The 15,400-nt window shown below is 47.5% G+C and overlaps 1 protein-coding gene across 2 annotated transcripts in view; it reads left to right on the top strand.

The window, feature by feature from the left end:
* The first annotated feature begins 9,051 nt into the window (after positions 1–9,051).
* Positions 9,052–15,400, top strand: part of PTCH1 (patched 1) — a 154,235-nt gene continuing 147,886 nt past the window's right edge. For both annotated transcript variants that reach the window (XR_009555261.1, XM_060235456.1), the window contains exons 1-2: positions 9,052–9,947; positions 11,453–11,645. Coding sequence is in view for 1 of the 2 variants with exons in the window: in XM_060235456.1 (XP_060091439.1) it covers positions 9,561–9,947; positions 11,453–11,645 (580 nt within the window). In the remaining variant the exon portion in view is untranslated. The remainder of the gene's footprint in view (positions 9,948–11,452; positions 11,646–15,400) is intronic.

Genomic DNA, 15,400 nt, shown 5'->3' with positions numbered 1-15,400 from the left:
CCTCACTTTCCTCAATGGAGGTTTTGTCTGTGAGAAGACTCCATAGGACAGCCTGATCTTTGTGCCTGGAAAATGGCACAAAGAGAGAGAACCAGCCTTACAATTTCAAAGCAGTTCACAAATAAAACCTAGAGTCCAGATGAAGGTCTCTATCATCTTGCTTTGGTTGACACAGTCACATTCCAAGGATGTTTTTCTCCGCAGCATTTTTCTGATCAGTCAGACAACTTTCAACGTTCCTTTGTTAGTGAATTGTGGGGTGATAATAAGCTAACAATGTTCTAGCAAGGAAGAGATTCCCAGACAAGCCTGGCCTTTTCTTTTTCTTTTGCAAAGGAAAAGTGCAAAGAAAGGGAAGAGATTTCTCTCTTTCTTTTTAATTGCATTCACAATGCAGGAGTTAGAAAAATGACAAGTCAGAATCACTAGGAATTAAAGTTTCTTGGTCGTCTCTGATTTTGTCCTTAGTACACACACACACATACCCCTTTTATTTTCTCTGCCTTTGCCCCAGTGTATAAAGCCCTATTGAGACATGTAGGCGTGATGTGTAAACCGGATTAGCAGTATGAAAGAAAGGCAGACATTGAGCCTGAATTGTTTTACTTTCTTTTCATTTCTCACGCCTATGTCACTAATAAATTTGTTGATCCAGCAGTGGGTCAGAGGGACTGTGTCACTCAGCTCCCTCTGCACCTCTTGCAGCTAGATTCCACAACAGAGATCCTGAAAATGAACAACCTGCCTTGTTCCCAATGGGAGACTGGAGGGTGAGGAAGCAAGACAAAGATGCTCTTTCCAGGAAAGCTACTATTTATTGGATGGTGTAACTTTAGCCTTCACTTCTTATGACACATTTCAGCAGAACAATGGATTCAATCTAGGGTTCTCCAGCATTTGCTAAGACGACACCAATGATGCCTTCTCGTCTCTTTCAAATATCATACTTGCACAGAAGGAGATGGTTAGATTGACCTTCTGGGGTGTTAGATGTTTGGCTGTAAAAAGCTGTCTGTGTGTAGTGAACCAGCACATCAGGGAAATGCTCATGCTAAACATTGCTCCCTGAGGTGCTCATTTACTACTTGCAGAGAGGTGGAGATTACAGGGGAGAAGCTTTAAAGATACTACTGTCCTACCACAAATTGAAATTTAAGGGGTACCAAATTCAGCTGTCACTTAGTCAACTGCCTCTTTTTTTGTAATGTATAGGCTGGCTATGCATGTCAATCGGTTCAGAAAGAATATGCCACATTCACTCCCTTAACTCATGTCAACTGATAAAGCCCAGTTTATTCAATCAGAAGAGTCAAACCATAAGCTTTACTTGAATACACTGGTGGAATTGGTTCCATGTTTGATTGCTCTAACTCCAAAAAGACACATTTAAAAAAAAGGTGAAAGGAAACAATCTCTTTGGCTTGCTACTTTCCTAAATGCAGGAAGTTTAATATTCTCGAAGGAGAATCAACAATATTCTCCCATATGAAAAAATAAGATGCCAGATGTGTTTATTTAAACACCAACTTTCTAGTTATTCTGGTGGCAAAAGATGCAATCCTAACAGCACATCTCTGGAAGTAAGCCCCATCTGAAGAATATGGGACCAGCGTTGGCTTGCTCCCCAAATCATTCTGCATGTGCTGTCATAGCCAGTGCTCTGCAGTTTGGTCTAGATACAGTCCAGAAACAGTTCAGTTCTGCTAGCCCTCCTGGTGTTGGTAGGCAATGCAGAATTGCCATGTTTTTTTCACCTCACTGAGTTCTCTCTGTTTGCCTGCTCCAGTCCTTCCCTTTGCTTTCATAGCAACTCCCAGGATATAGGGGACTGCTGAGCATCAATTGAGACATCTTCGTTTAAAAATTCAAGCTCCCCGCCCTTCATATAGTCAGGTCCACAGAAAAATGTAGGCTGCCAGAACAATGGGTACACTTCTCTTCCAACAACTTCCCAGTCAGGATATGTGTTCATGTGCACGCACACCCATACATGCAAGAGACAGAAGATTCTGAGCTACACATGCTCACCCTGCACAATAATACATTTTTCTATATGTCCCAGAGCTTGTGTGATGTCAAACATACAATTTAAATCTTGTTTTTAAAAGGATCTAACATCTCTGAGAATGTGCAAAACCTTTCTTTTTCTAATTACCAAATAATGACAATAAAACTTTTAACTAAGTAAATAATCCAAATTTCAGATTAGGAGGAAGCACTCCCATACTAGGAAGTAGTTTCCAGGAAAGCATGAATCTGCCTCTCTTAAAAAACAAAAACAAACCCTGATCTGACACCAGTAGAAGGTCAGATTGTTTAAAAGACCAAGTTTCTATTCCTCATGGTGATAACAGTGTTCTGTGACACACTGAGTAGCTGGGGGGTGGGGGCGGGGGAGGCTTCTATGGCCTTCTACACCATAGAGTGGAAGCTTTCAGACTTTCCAGACCCAGGGTGCTTCAGACCCCAGGATCTAAGAGGCACCCAGTTTTATCTTTCCTGTTTTATGCTGTATACTGTAACCACATGGCAAAAAAGCCAGTGGTGTTGTACTGTGATTTAGTTGTACAGTGGCGGCATCTTTTTGTTCAGGTGCAGCAGGTGTTGGGTGTTCAGGTGTTAGGAAGCTGCATCTTCCAGACACAATTCTCCTACTCTCTCCTCTTAAAAGAGAAGCACATCATGGTGGTGGCACCACATTTACAAGTAGAGCGGTGTGTGTCAGTCTCTGATCCTGACCCTCCTGGCGTCCTGGCTTCAGCGAACTGAACCCCCTCCCTCCCCACACCTCGCTGCCGGGCCTTGGGATAGGATTCCCATGCTCCTTAGCGTGCGGGCCGGCCACCCCGATGAACTGAGGGCCCCTGGGCTTCTGGTGGCACATTAGCCCGGAGATCTCTGCTGGGCGAAATGCCTGCTCTCCTGCATCTACGTGTCGCAGATCCCTCATTTGCTCCTTTGTGCTGTGCTGAGCAGCTTTCCATTAAAGGATATCAGGGGTAATTAGCCGCATTATTTTGACAAGTTGGCTCGAGCAAGTCCCCTTTCTTACGCTCCTGAAGAGGGGACCGAGAAGGAAGGCGGGAGGGGGCCGAGCGGAGGCTGACACGATTCATGCAGTTCGGGGGCCTTTCCCAAGCCCCGGCTTGCACTTTGCAAAAGGCCTCTCTTGAATCTCTGCATCTGCCTCCGCCGCGAGAGATGCTGAAGGCGAAGCCGGCCAGACAAAGGTGGGAAAGAGGGGCCAGGAATGAATCGAGTCACATAGTAACAAATTGTTCTCTGGGCTGCTTTGTCTGATTGGATTTGTTGTTGTTGTTTAAAAAAATTAAAAAATGGCTGGAAGTTTACACGCCAGGACAGAAACACTTGCTGAGGGGAAGAATCCCTCCCGATGGTCTCATCACAGTTCGACGTATGCTTGAAACGTTCCCCCGCAGGAAACTTCTTTCCTTGGAAACATGGCCTACTGATGTGAATGGACCTGCTGACCGCTTTCCAATCTAAAGCACCTCTGCCCTTGAGTCAGCCGCCTTGATTTGACCTAACCTCCTCTCCCCCCCCCCCCGCGACCTACCCCAAAACCGCAGCCTTAGGCTGACGTCTGCGGCCTGAAGAAGCTGCTTTGGTAGCGAGTGAAAGCGCTGCCCAGCCCAGCTAGCTGCTGTCGTCTATGCAGGCTTCCCAGCGCCTCCTGTCTCCGCTCCCTTCAGGGCATTGGCAGCGCCAGGACAGCACCGCGGAGCCTTTCCGTCGGCGAGGCCTATCTTCTGCCGCGGAGCCCTGGTTGAAAGAAGCCCTTCTCCAATGAAGCCCCGTCGGACTATAAGCGGCGAGAGACAGCCTTGCCCGGTGGGTAGCTCCAGGTGGCAGATCTCCTCCGTCCCTCCCGGGGTGTTTCTGCTGTTGACTCGTTGCGCAGCTCCGTTCTTTCGCTATCTCTTCTCCACGGGTCCCTGCTGGCCGACAGAAGGAAATGATGGCACCACCCGGTTTAATGGGGGGGGGGGGCAGGAGGCGTCTGTATGTTGCAAATGATAGCGCCCAAAGTTAGTAATAAAGTACTAACAAAGAAACCTTGTGCTCGCTTACCTGGGAGTAGGGCCCATATAGAATATCACGGGGTTTAACTTCGAATAAACCCGGAGGATGGGGTCGCGCGGTGACATCAGTCAGGTCTACCGTCTGCACAGCGCAAGAGGCTATGGAGTGATCCTAGTCAATTCCACCAGCTTTTAGAGTGCTGTGCCGACGCGTCTCTCTTCACCGCTCACTCTCCAGTTAACACCGGGCAGGTAGTTTATTTCAGTGTCATTTCATATATGGGCCTAACCAGATGATTCAGGTTGTGCAACGTTAATTTTGATCCATGGCAAGCACAGATCGAAACGTTTTGAATATCTGTCCCATTGGAGGACTTTCTGTATGGTAGTCCTCGGGCTTGTAAGTGCCTTAGATCCAAATAGGCAGCTGTGTTGGTCTGAAGTAGTAGAACAAAATAGGAGTCAATTGACTCCTATTTTGTAGGTGCCTGGTTTGCACGCTGTAAACTGGAAGCGGGGTTGTGGCGCCAGAGGAGATTTCAAAGGAAATTTTCCTTGCCACGATGCATTCATCCGCACCCTGTGATGCTCCGGTAGACCTTGTCCAGCAAAATCATTAACTTGCCGCTTTTGCCTCACGACCATGCCACTCGAGTAAGTGGTGGAAGGAAACGCAGGCTAGAGGAGAGTGGCTTGCGTGCGCCTGAGGCCTTGAAGTTCTTGCCAATTGCTGAGGCCGCAAGGAAGGGCTACCAGGCCGAATCTGCCCCGTTAATACAGTACAAGTCTCAACGCAGCCTTTGCCATGTAGAAAGGCGGCTGTTTCTCAGATCCGCAGCAGGATCCTAGTGATTTATTGATGTTCACTAATCGCGCTGTCTAGGCGCAGTTTACCTGCGTAGGGCCATACATACTTAATACCGACAAAGGTTTAAAAAAAAGGACACAGAATCAGGAGTCACGTGATCGCTGTCAGGGAGGCAGCAGCCCTCTTTGACGTGCATCAGGAATGAGGCAAATTGGGGACATCCTTCGCTTTGACCACCCAAGTCGAAACGAGACTTTTACACTGATACTTCTCCTCGGGGGGGGGGCGGGAATACAGAAACAAGACCAATTAGATCCCCGGGTAATTCATCTCTTGTGTATGAAATGAACCAGACCACAGGGGGAGAGACGGCCAGAGCAAGGAGGATATTAAGATAGGGCTTGTTAAATTTGAGCCTCCAGATTGAGCTTTGGAAACCGGCCTCGGAGGGCTTTGCAAAGACGGGGGTGGGGGGAGGGGAGGAGTGATCTGTATGTGGGATTGTGTTTTTTTTCTTTTTTAAGGAAAGCCCAAGTCAATAAAAGCCTGCTTCGCTTTTAAAGCTCAGCCTAGCCATGCTTATTCTGCAGAATGTTCTACTAAAATCTATACGACTTCCTTCCGAGATGGAACCAAGCTGTAAAGTGAAGTGGTCGATTTGTAGTCAAATGTTGTTATACATCAAAGCTGGTTCTGAATACGGTGGCGCTATTAATGATGTATCAGTGAGAGCCATAGAATGTTCATGCTAGTTGCAAAGGGCTCGATGATCAAGCAACGTTTTAAGTCCCCACTGATTTCCTCCCATCCTGCTTACCTCTTTTCAGTTGAAATCCATGGAACTTAAGTGCTTAACGTTGGTTTCCTGAATAGATTGTGATGTTATTTGTGCTCGTGACGGTAGATATGAAATAGACATGGTCGTTTCCCCAAATGAGTCCAGATTAAAAAGACCTTGTGATGCTAGTGAAGCCTGATCTGGATGCAACACAGAGACACACAGGCAGGGAGTGTGTTTTGGGTGGTTTGAAAAGAGGCTTTCGGGATCGAGGCTTTAGTGACTTTTGTCAGTCAAGAAATGTTAGAAGAGAAGATAGGGTGTTGTTGGTAACACATAGAGGGCTGACTGGGTGCACGTACTCCCCTGAGATGTTATTTGGGGAAGCTGGAAACAGCGGTGGGTACACAACACTTTTCTCTAGAGATTTCTGAAGCTAGCCTTATCTTCCTGTTGTGTTGCGGTATATTAGTAGTTATTGTCGTCTTCCCTCGTGACGGTTTTATTCCACAGAGCAAGCAAGGGCACATGCGCAAAATTAATTCTCTTGTAAATAAAGGTGAACATGCCCACTCCTCCGATCTGTGTTTATGTACTGAGGATTTTGGCCCACGTTTAGTGACTAAGACCAGGAAACTGGAGGGAGGCAGTTTTTCCAAACCAGCACACTCAGAACACAAGGCTTGGGGATGCGCCCCAGGATGTTTAAGCATTTCTTCGCCTTGCCACGATGCATTCATCCGCACTCTGTGATGCTCAGGGAGACCTTGTCCGGCAAAATCATTAACTTGCTGATTGAATTTCCTACCAACGCTCCAGAGTAAATTGCCCGGGCTGATTCCCTGAGAACTGGAGGTGAATTTTCATGGGTAGCAATTAAAAAAATATATTGATCAGCAGCACGAATCACTGATTAGCACTGTATCAGGCATAGTAGGGAGTGAGACCAATGGAAAGGGGCTGGACTAGATGACCTCTGAGGTCCTTTCCAACTCTATGATAGAAAGGGATTATTGCAGAGTAAACGTGGTTTGGATTGGGGCTGGCAACGCTACGCTCCTCAAATAAAACGATTCGTCCGCTAGCAGAAAGTTTAAACCCGTCATTCTCAGAGCGTTGCAGCAGTGTTGCCCTGCAACAGGGAAATGCAGCCATACAGCCATTACAGCAACAAGCGTAACTTTCTCCAGAGTGATCTAATCGAAGCTCCACGCAGACTGACGAAGCCCCACGCAGTCTTTGCGGATCGTAGTCTTAATGTGATTCCCAGTCAGCTTGCCTGTCCACAGTAATTCTTCTCTTGGGACAGCGTTTGTAATTCAGAAGCTGTTCCCTCCCTCCCTGCGCTGCAGCTTAGGAACCGCCTCTTTGCAGAACTCACATATGTATTTCGGAAGACCTAGACGTCTCTTTAACGTGATCGGCTAAAAAGGAGAGGGTTAGACCTCCAACTGGGAACAGGACCATTTTCACGAGCTCCCTTCCCCCTCCCCATATTACGTTTCCCAGAAGATCTGTAGAAGGCGCGCGTGAAGAGGTGGGGGGAGGATCTGGTTTTCCGCAGACCCTCCAGGCACGGCTGCTGTAGCTAATCACCACCCCCAAGATGTTGCACAGAATTGAATGGAAACGTTCTCCGCTGTCTCCCTATTGGCCAGCAGCTATTGACGCGACTTCCTATTGGGTAGCGTGAAGGGGAGAGACCTCCTTTAGGAATGTACTATGGCTTGTCTGGCATTTTTCTTTCCTAGGAAGAGGGCTGGAAGCGTTAGTGGATTTGTTCCTTGTTTCTTAGGGCTCTGCTGAGGCTTTTGCTCTGAGACGAAGTATTTGCTTCAGTTACCTCTGCCGGCTTGCTGCATTCGCCTTTTTCGACTCTGTGCACTGAGCACAGGGGCGGCAGCGCTGGATTCCGTACAGAGGGAAAACCCGCTCTCCCTTGCACAATCTCAGAGCCAGCCAGTCACGTGAAATCCCCAGCCCGCCTCCGCGGCCTTCCCCTTTTCTCTGAATGTGCGGTCCCACCACCCCTTTCTTCAATGAATAGACACACAAGCGTTCTTCTTAAAGTAACACTTCATCTCATTTTACTATCTCGTTCAATAGCGAACCCTTGTAACTTTTGGGCGCCCGAAAACTGGAAAATGGGGGAGGAACCAGTAAATGGGAGGTGGAGGATGAGAGGAGGACGCAGACGCGCGCGCGGCAAAACGACCTTGCGCTCTCTCCCCCCCCCCCGCCTTGTTTTTTTTTTCTCGGACTAAATTCTGCATCGGAAGAGAGACCCAGATAAGGGGGGTGGGGAGGGAGAAGTGTGCAATTTCACTCATTTAAACACACGACTGGAATCTCGTGCATAAGATTGTGCATTATTCCATGGTGCTTGCTCCCAGGTTCTTAGGACAATCCTGGATTCTGAGATGTAAAAAATACGTCCTCGCTCCTTACACGTACGACAATAGAGGTATTACTATTGCACTATATTATCCTATTTATAGAGGTCACGCTACAATAATGGGCGCACCTCCCGCCCCCCCGTCCCCCCAATCGTGAATAAATTTTAAATACATGACCATAAACAGCACGACTGCCAAATCTGAAAGAAAAAAAAAATAGTGTTTAGAAGTATTCGCCAGCTGCAATTTTTGCTCTTGTTCGTGTTTGTTATGCTGGAATTCCTCAAGAGTTTAAGCAGGCAACTTGGCTAATTCAAGTTTTAAATCTGTTATTTCAAGTATTAAGGTTTCATTGTGGTCTTTTCTAAATGCAACTGGTTGTTTTCTTGTAAAGGCTTCTCTTTGGTTCAAAGAAAGAGAGAAATCTGGCTCTGTGCACCGCGGTATCCACCACCCTGTCATTATCTGTGCAAGCCTGGGAATTCAGCTTGGACCTCCCAGGATTCGTTGCAGCTTGAGGCCAAAGTGCCTCCAAAAGGATTTGCTTTTAAGGACTTCGGAAATCTCTCTCTCTCTTGTTCCTTAAAAGAAATATATATATACGTGCATGTATGTGTTAGGATGTCGATCGCAAGGAAATTCTATGCGTATGTTTGTTTTTAAAAGCCTCTCCTTCCCTCTCACGCTTTTCCCTCTCTGCTGAAAACGTTCTTGAAAAGAAAAGAGAAAGGAGGGGTGGGGGGAAAGAGCGAAGCATTCCTTAATGGAAGTATTGCATGCAAAGAAGGCTGGATCTCTTTAAGGCTCCCCTGAAGCTGGAGATGCACACACAAGGGTTGCCTGCCTGGGTGGTCTCTCTACTTTGGTGAGCTGTTGCTAAGCAGCTAATAATAGTCATGTTTGCTGAGTAATTTCTGCCCTCTTTGAGCCAATCGTAGCCCAGAAACCCAAGCCATCTGACAGCCCCAGGGGCGGGATTTCAGCTCTTTTCCCCCTTTCTCTCTCCTCTCTCCCTTTCACCCCTCCTCCTTCCCCTTTTCCAAATGGAGAGAGTTCTCCCCTCCTCCTTTTGCTCATCTATTGAAGCAAGGGAGCTGCTGCTTGCTGCTGCATACACGCCGAGGAAGAAAGAGCGAGAGACACACGCATCGAGAAGGGAGCCTGGCGAGCCCTTAGAGACAGCTCTGCACCCAGACAGAATGGTACAGCATGCCGAGACGGAGCAGCAGCAGCACTGAGATCAAGGCTCTCTCCAGCCCTCCTTCGCTTTGCTTGGCAAGAAAAGAGACCGGAGGGAGTCTGGCTTTTCTTCAAGTGGCCGAACGCTGAGGAGTCTGGAGAGCGATTCACGCCGGAGGAGAAGCGGTGGGGGGAAGGCGAGCCCGCTGAGCTTCCCTGGCCCCACTCACGCACACACACTGGATGTGGGAAGCCGCAGCAGCAAAGACCTCCGGATCCTCGCGAAATGTTGCAATGGAAGGCTCAGGGTCTGACTCGCCGGGAGCAGCTACAGCAGCAGCAGCAGCCAACGCGGTATGAAGAAGTGGTCTGTCAGCAGCAGCGGAGAATCGCCCCCCAGCCAGCCATCCCCCAGTCCCCCTGGATCGCCACAAAGCAGCAGCCCCAGCGCGCTGGGGGGAACCACAGAGGACCCAGCCTCTGGGTCGCCAAAACAACAGCGGCGGCAGCAGCAGCCCCGGCTCCGCGGCGGCAACATGGCCTCAGCTGTTAATGCCTCCGAGCCGGAGAACAGCAGCGGTGGCGGCGGCGAAGGAGGCGGCTGCAGAGAGCCAGATCGGCCGGGCAGAAGCGGCACCAGGAGACGGACCGGCGGGAACAGGCGCGTCACGCCGCCGGATCTGGAATATATGCAGCGCCCCAGCTACTGCGATGCAGCATTCGCCTTGGAGCAGATAGCAAAGGTGCCTTTCGAGCTCTCTTTTCCTCGCCGGAATTTCTTTTTCTCCTAGTGTATTGGGAGGGGAAGAGGAGGTGGTGGTGGTGGAAAGGGCAGGATCGTCAATAAAATGCTGGGAGAAAGTGCAGCATGTGTGTGTGGATGTCCGCGGCTCGTATACTGCCAGCCCTCCTTCCTTCCTGTCTTGGACCCACTTCTGTCTCTCTGCGCCTACACATGAGTTTCCCTCATTAAATTTACCCGGGATGGCTTCACTCTTTTGCTTTGTTTTAATTTCCCTTGTACCCATTGATGATCACTGGGTAGCCCCTCCCCCTCAATCTCCTTCAGGTTTTTATTTGTGCCCAACTCCTGTAAGTCTTTAAAGAAACCCCAAGACCTCTAATGCTTAATTCATCCTTGCCACCTCCTCCCGCCACAGCGCAGCCTTTGCTCCCTGTAAGCGTGGTTGCTTGCCAGGCCAGTGTTTCGACTCCAGCTGCAGAGAAAGCAAGTGAAAGTTGTAAACAAATTGCTACCTTCCGTTTCCCCTTGCTGTGGTCAAGAGTGAACATCCCTTCACAATCCCTTTTTGCCCTCAGGAAAATGATCGCGTCCGGGAAAAGAGAGTTAAATTTGCAGGGAAAGTTCAAAGTTAACAGCCTTGCTTTTCCTTAGTGATCGTTTCATTTCAGTGAGCACAGGAGTTTGGGTTTTTTTTTAAGGCTTTAGGGAAAAGCAAGACATCCATGTGGCTGCCCTCTTCCGTTCATAAATATTGTAGTAACTTTTAGATTGCTACTCTCTGCTTCCTAATTCTGATCACACATCTTCTCCAAATCTTATGGAAACGAATAAGTATTAAGCATACGATGTTAAGTGCTGCTGACTACGTGGGGCCCTGCATTTACTACCAAGCTGGAGGCTTCAGAGACAGTGAGGGGGGGGGGGGCAAACTGGCAACAACTTCCGATTAAGTAGTTTCTTCTAGCCCCCTTCCAGAACAAAAAGGAGGTCATTCTCTGACTCCCCTCCCCCCAGATAATATTGCTTGACATGTTCAGTTGTTATTGATGTGTTCTGCATAGATTTTGGAGTATTTGTTCTTCCTATTAATGATGTTATTTTGCAAATGGAAGCAATAGGGGTGATTGCCTAAGGAGAAGGCAGTGGCTGGGTTGCTTTGATAAGGGAGCGTGTACTGTCTGTCTCATTTATCCAGAACTCCAGCTGTGATGTAATCCAGCCGCCTGCCTTGATTTATGAATAGGAGAGCCATCTGCAAAAACACAAGGTGTTCCACAGAGTTGCTCACTGTGTACATGTGGGGACTGATTGGCACAGGGTGCAGACATGCCTCCCCAGTACCTCAATCTGTCATGTTACTGTCACCATTGTGACGTAGGCTGTGATGCTTGTAACTGGTTATTTCATGTGTGTGTTTGTGCCTTCATCTGGAAGTCTGCCTAAAAACATGATAAATACACGATTAACAGTTCCTTGATTTATCAAACTTTCCTTGCATTTCAGGGAAAGGCTACTGGAAGAAAAGCACCACTGTGGCTAAGAGCAAAGTTTCAGAGACTGTTGTTTAAACTGGGCTGTTACATTCAAAAAAACTGCGGGAAATTTTTGGTGGTTGGCCTTCTGATATTTGGGGCTTTTGCTGTGGGATTAAGAGCGGCTAATCTCGAAACCAATGTGGAAGAGCTGTGGGTAGAAGGTAAGATTTGATCCTGTTTCTTATTGCTCTTTTAGGGGGGTAATTTTCTGCTTTTAGTTGACATCTTTTTTTTCCCCAAGTTCCCCTCTCGCCAAGGAGGAATGGTTGTTTTTTCTGCAGCATTGGCTGGAGGCCAGGTGGAATATACTGAGAGAGCTGTAATCCATTCCGGAGGGCAATGTTTTGTGAGGTGCAATTGGAGGAGGAAGAGGAGGGCTACAGTGTGGGGTGAAAAGCAGGGTGACTCGCTGTGGTGGACTCATTTTGTGGGGTACACAGTCTCTCTCTGCCTGTGTGTCCTGTGAGAAGACTGTGGTGTCAGGGCAGGGGCAGGAGGTTAGTTCGGAGTTGACTGTTTCAAGTGCATGAAAGGAAAGTCTGTCTGGAAAGTAGCCCACCCCCTCCGCCATTTTGTGTGTGTGTGTGTGTCCTTAGCAGCAGCAGAAACAGGAGGAACGTGATCAGCACAGCTCTGTAGCACTGTGCTTGTGTGTGGTCCTGTTTTTTTGGACAGCTTTCAGCTTTGAGGGGGAAAAATTGTCTCGAGGTAAAAAAATGGAAATGTGAAGCACAGACTGGAACGCATGTTGGAATGTTTGCAAAGCAGATTACTGGTCCCCCTGGGTGGGGTCTTTGTTAATGGAGGGTGCTTTTGTTTTTTTAAGCCAAAAGTGGATTTTTAAAACAAGAGAAATAGGAGGTTTTTTATTTTTTAAAAAATCAGTCTTCTGATTGCATCTTGTAGTTTTAACCAGCAGGTAACTGTTGGCTGCTTTACATTAGGAATAAACTAGTTATCCAAAATTTAAATTTATATCTGTTAAGTGGATGTGGGGGAGGGTTTCAGTGACTCTCTGTGTGTAATATTTTTTTAAAGGTTTCTGGATTTTGTAATTGATGTGAATGGAATTGCTTTGGAATACAGTGAATGGAAATGGTTTGGAATACAGTTCACTTTCAGTCACAGGCTGAGAAGTATGTTTACTAAGAAGTATGTTCTAGTGACTTACTAAAGTGAAAGTGCATTCCTGGCTTGTCTACTTGTTCTAGTGAAGTGGCATGTTGGTGTTAATCAGTTCTAACACTAGTGATAACAATGAAGTTAGTCTGTTTTTATTAGAAGTATTTACAAATCAGTTTGCTTATAAATGTCAACATGGAGGGTGCCATCCATTGTATTTGTGTGCAGTAACCTATGCTGCATGACAAGAATCCCCATCTTGTCTCACCCCAATCTAGTGAAGAAGCTGCTCTTACTTCTTGAGGGGTGAGGCTGTGAGAGCTCGACCATACTTTGGTGGATTAGAGCAGAGGTGTTGAACTCATTTCTTACATAGGCCAGAACTGACACAAATGTGACTGTTAGGCCAGGTCTTGCATGCCATAAAATGTAATGCCAGGTACCAGAGATATAAACTTTAAAAAGGATAACAGCTGGTAAGCTCCAAGTTGATGTGTCTTCACTGCAAGGCCCCATGGGTGCTGCTTGGGAGGGGTGTGTGCCAAACCCCTTCCTCAGCCCACTTCCACTTTCAATACTGTGAGCCCCAGGGTAAAAATGTGAAGCAGCTGGGTGTTGTGATCTCTCCCCTACCACTGAGGCGCTATGGAAGGGGACTGGGAAGATCTTGAACTAACCCCCCACCTGTGGAAGTGAGGGGGCAGCAGCCAGGTCTCAGGCCATGTGCATGATGGGACCCAGGCCAAGTGAAGCCTGATAAACTGGAGATGCTCATGTGGCTATCTCCAGCCAAGGTCTCCAGGTGATCCATTGTGGGGCAATACTTGGGGCTTAAACCAGAGTTTGTTGGCAAGCTGCACCACTCCCATGCAGTGGCAGCAAATTGTCTGACAGTGGTGGGGCAGATACCATGCGCACAAGGCTATGCATGTGGCAGAGACCCCAGGCCACTCAGCAATCAGTATAACTGGATATTGCCAGCACTGCCCCCCTTAAGGTGGAAGCTGCCTATGGCTGAAGGTTTCCGGGTGGAGCATGGGAGAGGGGGCCTGGCTGCTGAGTTGCATGCTTGGTGGCAGGACTAGGCCCCTGATGCGTGGGAGAAACTGCCAAAGAACCACCTCCCCCATGGGCCAAAGCACAGCCACTGCATGGGAGCCCAAATACAGCAGCAGTGCTGGCCACCAGCAGGCCGCAGCAGAGGATCATCTTCATCCCCCCCCATATGCAAACACCAATCTCCATGGCCATCCAGGACAGCATCCCCAGAGCTGCAGACCAAGCAGAGACATGCAACCTCACCTGAGCTGGAATGAAGGCAGCTGCATTTGCTCCTGACTCACCAGTGAGGCTGCCATTGAAGCAAAGGGTTTTCCTTGACTGCTGCAGGCAAGATTGTTCTGCTGTTCTGAAGCCACAATCAGAGTGGCTCCACCCGCTACCCCCCCAGCAGCTGGTTCTGCCCTTATGTTTGATATCTCTGGATTAGAGTGAGAAAAATAACGCTAGCCTTGATAGGAACAAGTTACAGGATTTTTTTAAAAGAAGAGGAATTATCTGTGATACATGTAAGTTTAAGTGGACAGAATTTTGATGTCTGTGTTCATACAGTGCTCATTGCAACAAATCAGGTGGTACATGCCTGTGTCATTGTCTTGAGTTATCTACAGTGTCCAGTATGGGTTAGGAAGATTTTGTAATTGTTTAGGTATCCTATAGCAATCACAAGCCTGCCGGTGTGTATGGCAGGTAATTGGTTGAAGTTGAGGGTTCATAAATAGATTCTGTTTGGTGTTTAATGCCAAGTTGGTGTTTAATGCCACGTATTGCATGATCTTTAAAAACATCTTGGGGAAGCAACCTTCAGTGGGGATGTGTGGGATTATCAGTGAGTAAAATTGGGAACTGTAATATGAAAAGGACTAGTATCCAGATAACAGCCCTGTGGAGCAGAGTGGTAAAGCTGCAGTACTGCAGTCTGAACTCTCTTCTCACGACCTGAGTTCGATCCTGGCGGAAGCTGGTTTCAGGTAGCCGGCTCAGGTTGTCTCCGCCTTCCATCCTTCTGAGGTCGGTAAAATGAGTACTCAGCTTGCTGGGGGGAAAGCGTAGATGACTGGGGAAGGCAATGGCAAACCACCCTGTAAAAAGTCTGCTGTGAAAACGTGAAAGCAAAGTCAGCCCAGAGTCAGAAACGACTGGTCCTTGCACAGGGGTCTACCTTTACCTTTTTAGTATCCAGATAGTGATGTGGGCATGAAGCCCTTGCAGTTCATTGCCAGAAGCTGATTAACACGTTGCAGTTATGACAAGTTTTTAGAAATGTGCTCTGTGCTTTTTATTTGGGCTCCTTTAGTGGAGCCTAAACAATCATTTCATTCAGTTCTTCATTTACAGTAGGCTTGCTACCCCTCTTAACCACATGTTAACATTCTGTTTCCAGCTTTTTAAGGCTGTAGCCCTAAAACCATGTGCAAGTTTAATCCAGTTGACTATAGTTGGGTTTATAAGCATGCAAGTGGATTAGGTCTGAAGTCTTCTTCTCTTGGCTGATTCACATAATCTGTCCTCCGAGACTGATGGTTCCATCACTTACTACCTACTTTTCCTGACATTTTAATGTCCACAGCCTTTTGATTATTACAATGACAATTCCTCTGTGATTGAATGCATAATGTAATATATGGCTCTTGGGAAAAGAAAATACTGAATAACTGCTTGATGTGCTTCTGCTTCTGTTCATGTCGCTATGGTATTACTCTGTGGGAAGAAGATATCTGGTGTTTTTTTTCTG

The sequence above is a fragment of the Heteronotia binoei genome, chromosome 4 (genome assembly GCF_032191835.1).
Source record: "Heteronotia binoei isolate CCM8104 ecotype False Entrance Well chromosome 4, APGP_CSIRO_Hbin_v1, whole genome shotgun sequence".
In the NCBI taxonomy this organism is placed as follows: Eukaryota; Metazoa; Chordata; class Lepidosauria; order Squamata; family Gekkonidae; genus Heteronotia; species Heteronotia binoei.
Note: the sequence above shows the minus strand (reverse complement) of the source record. Positions and strands in the feature narration are given on the sequence as shown.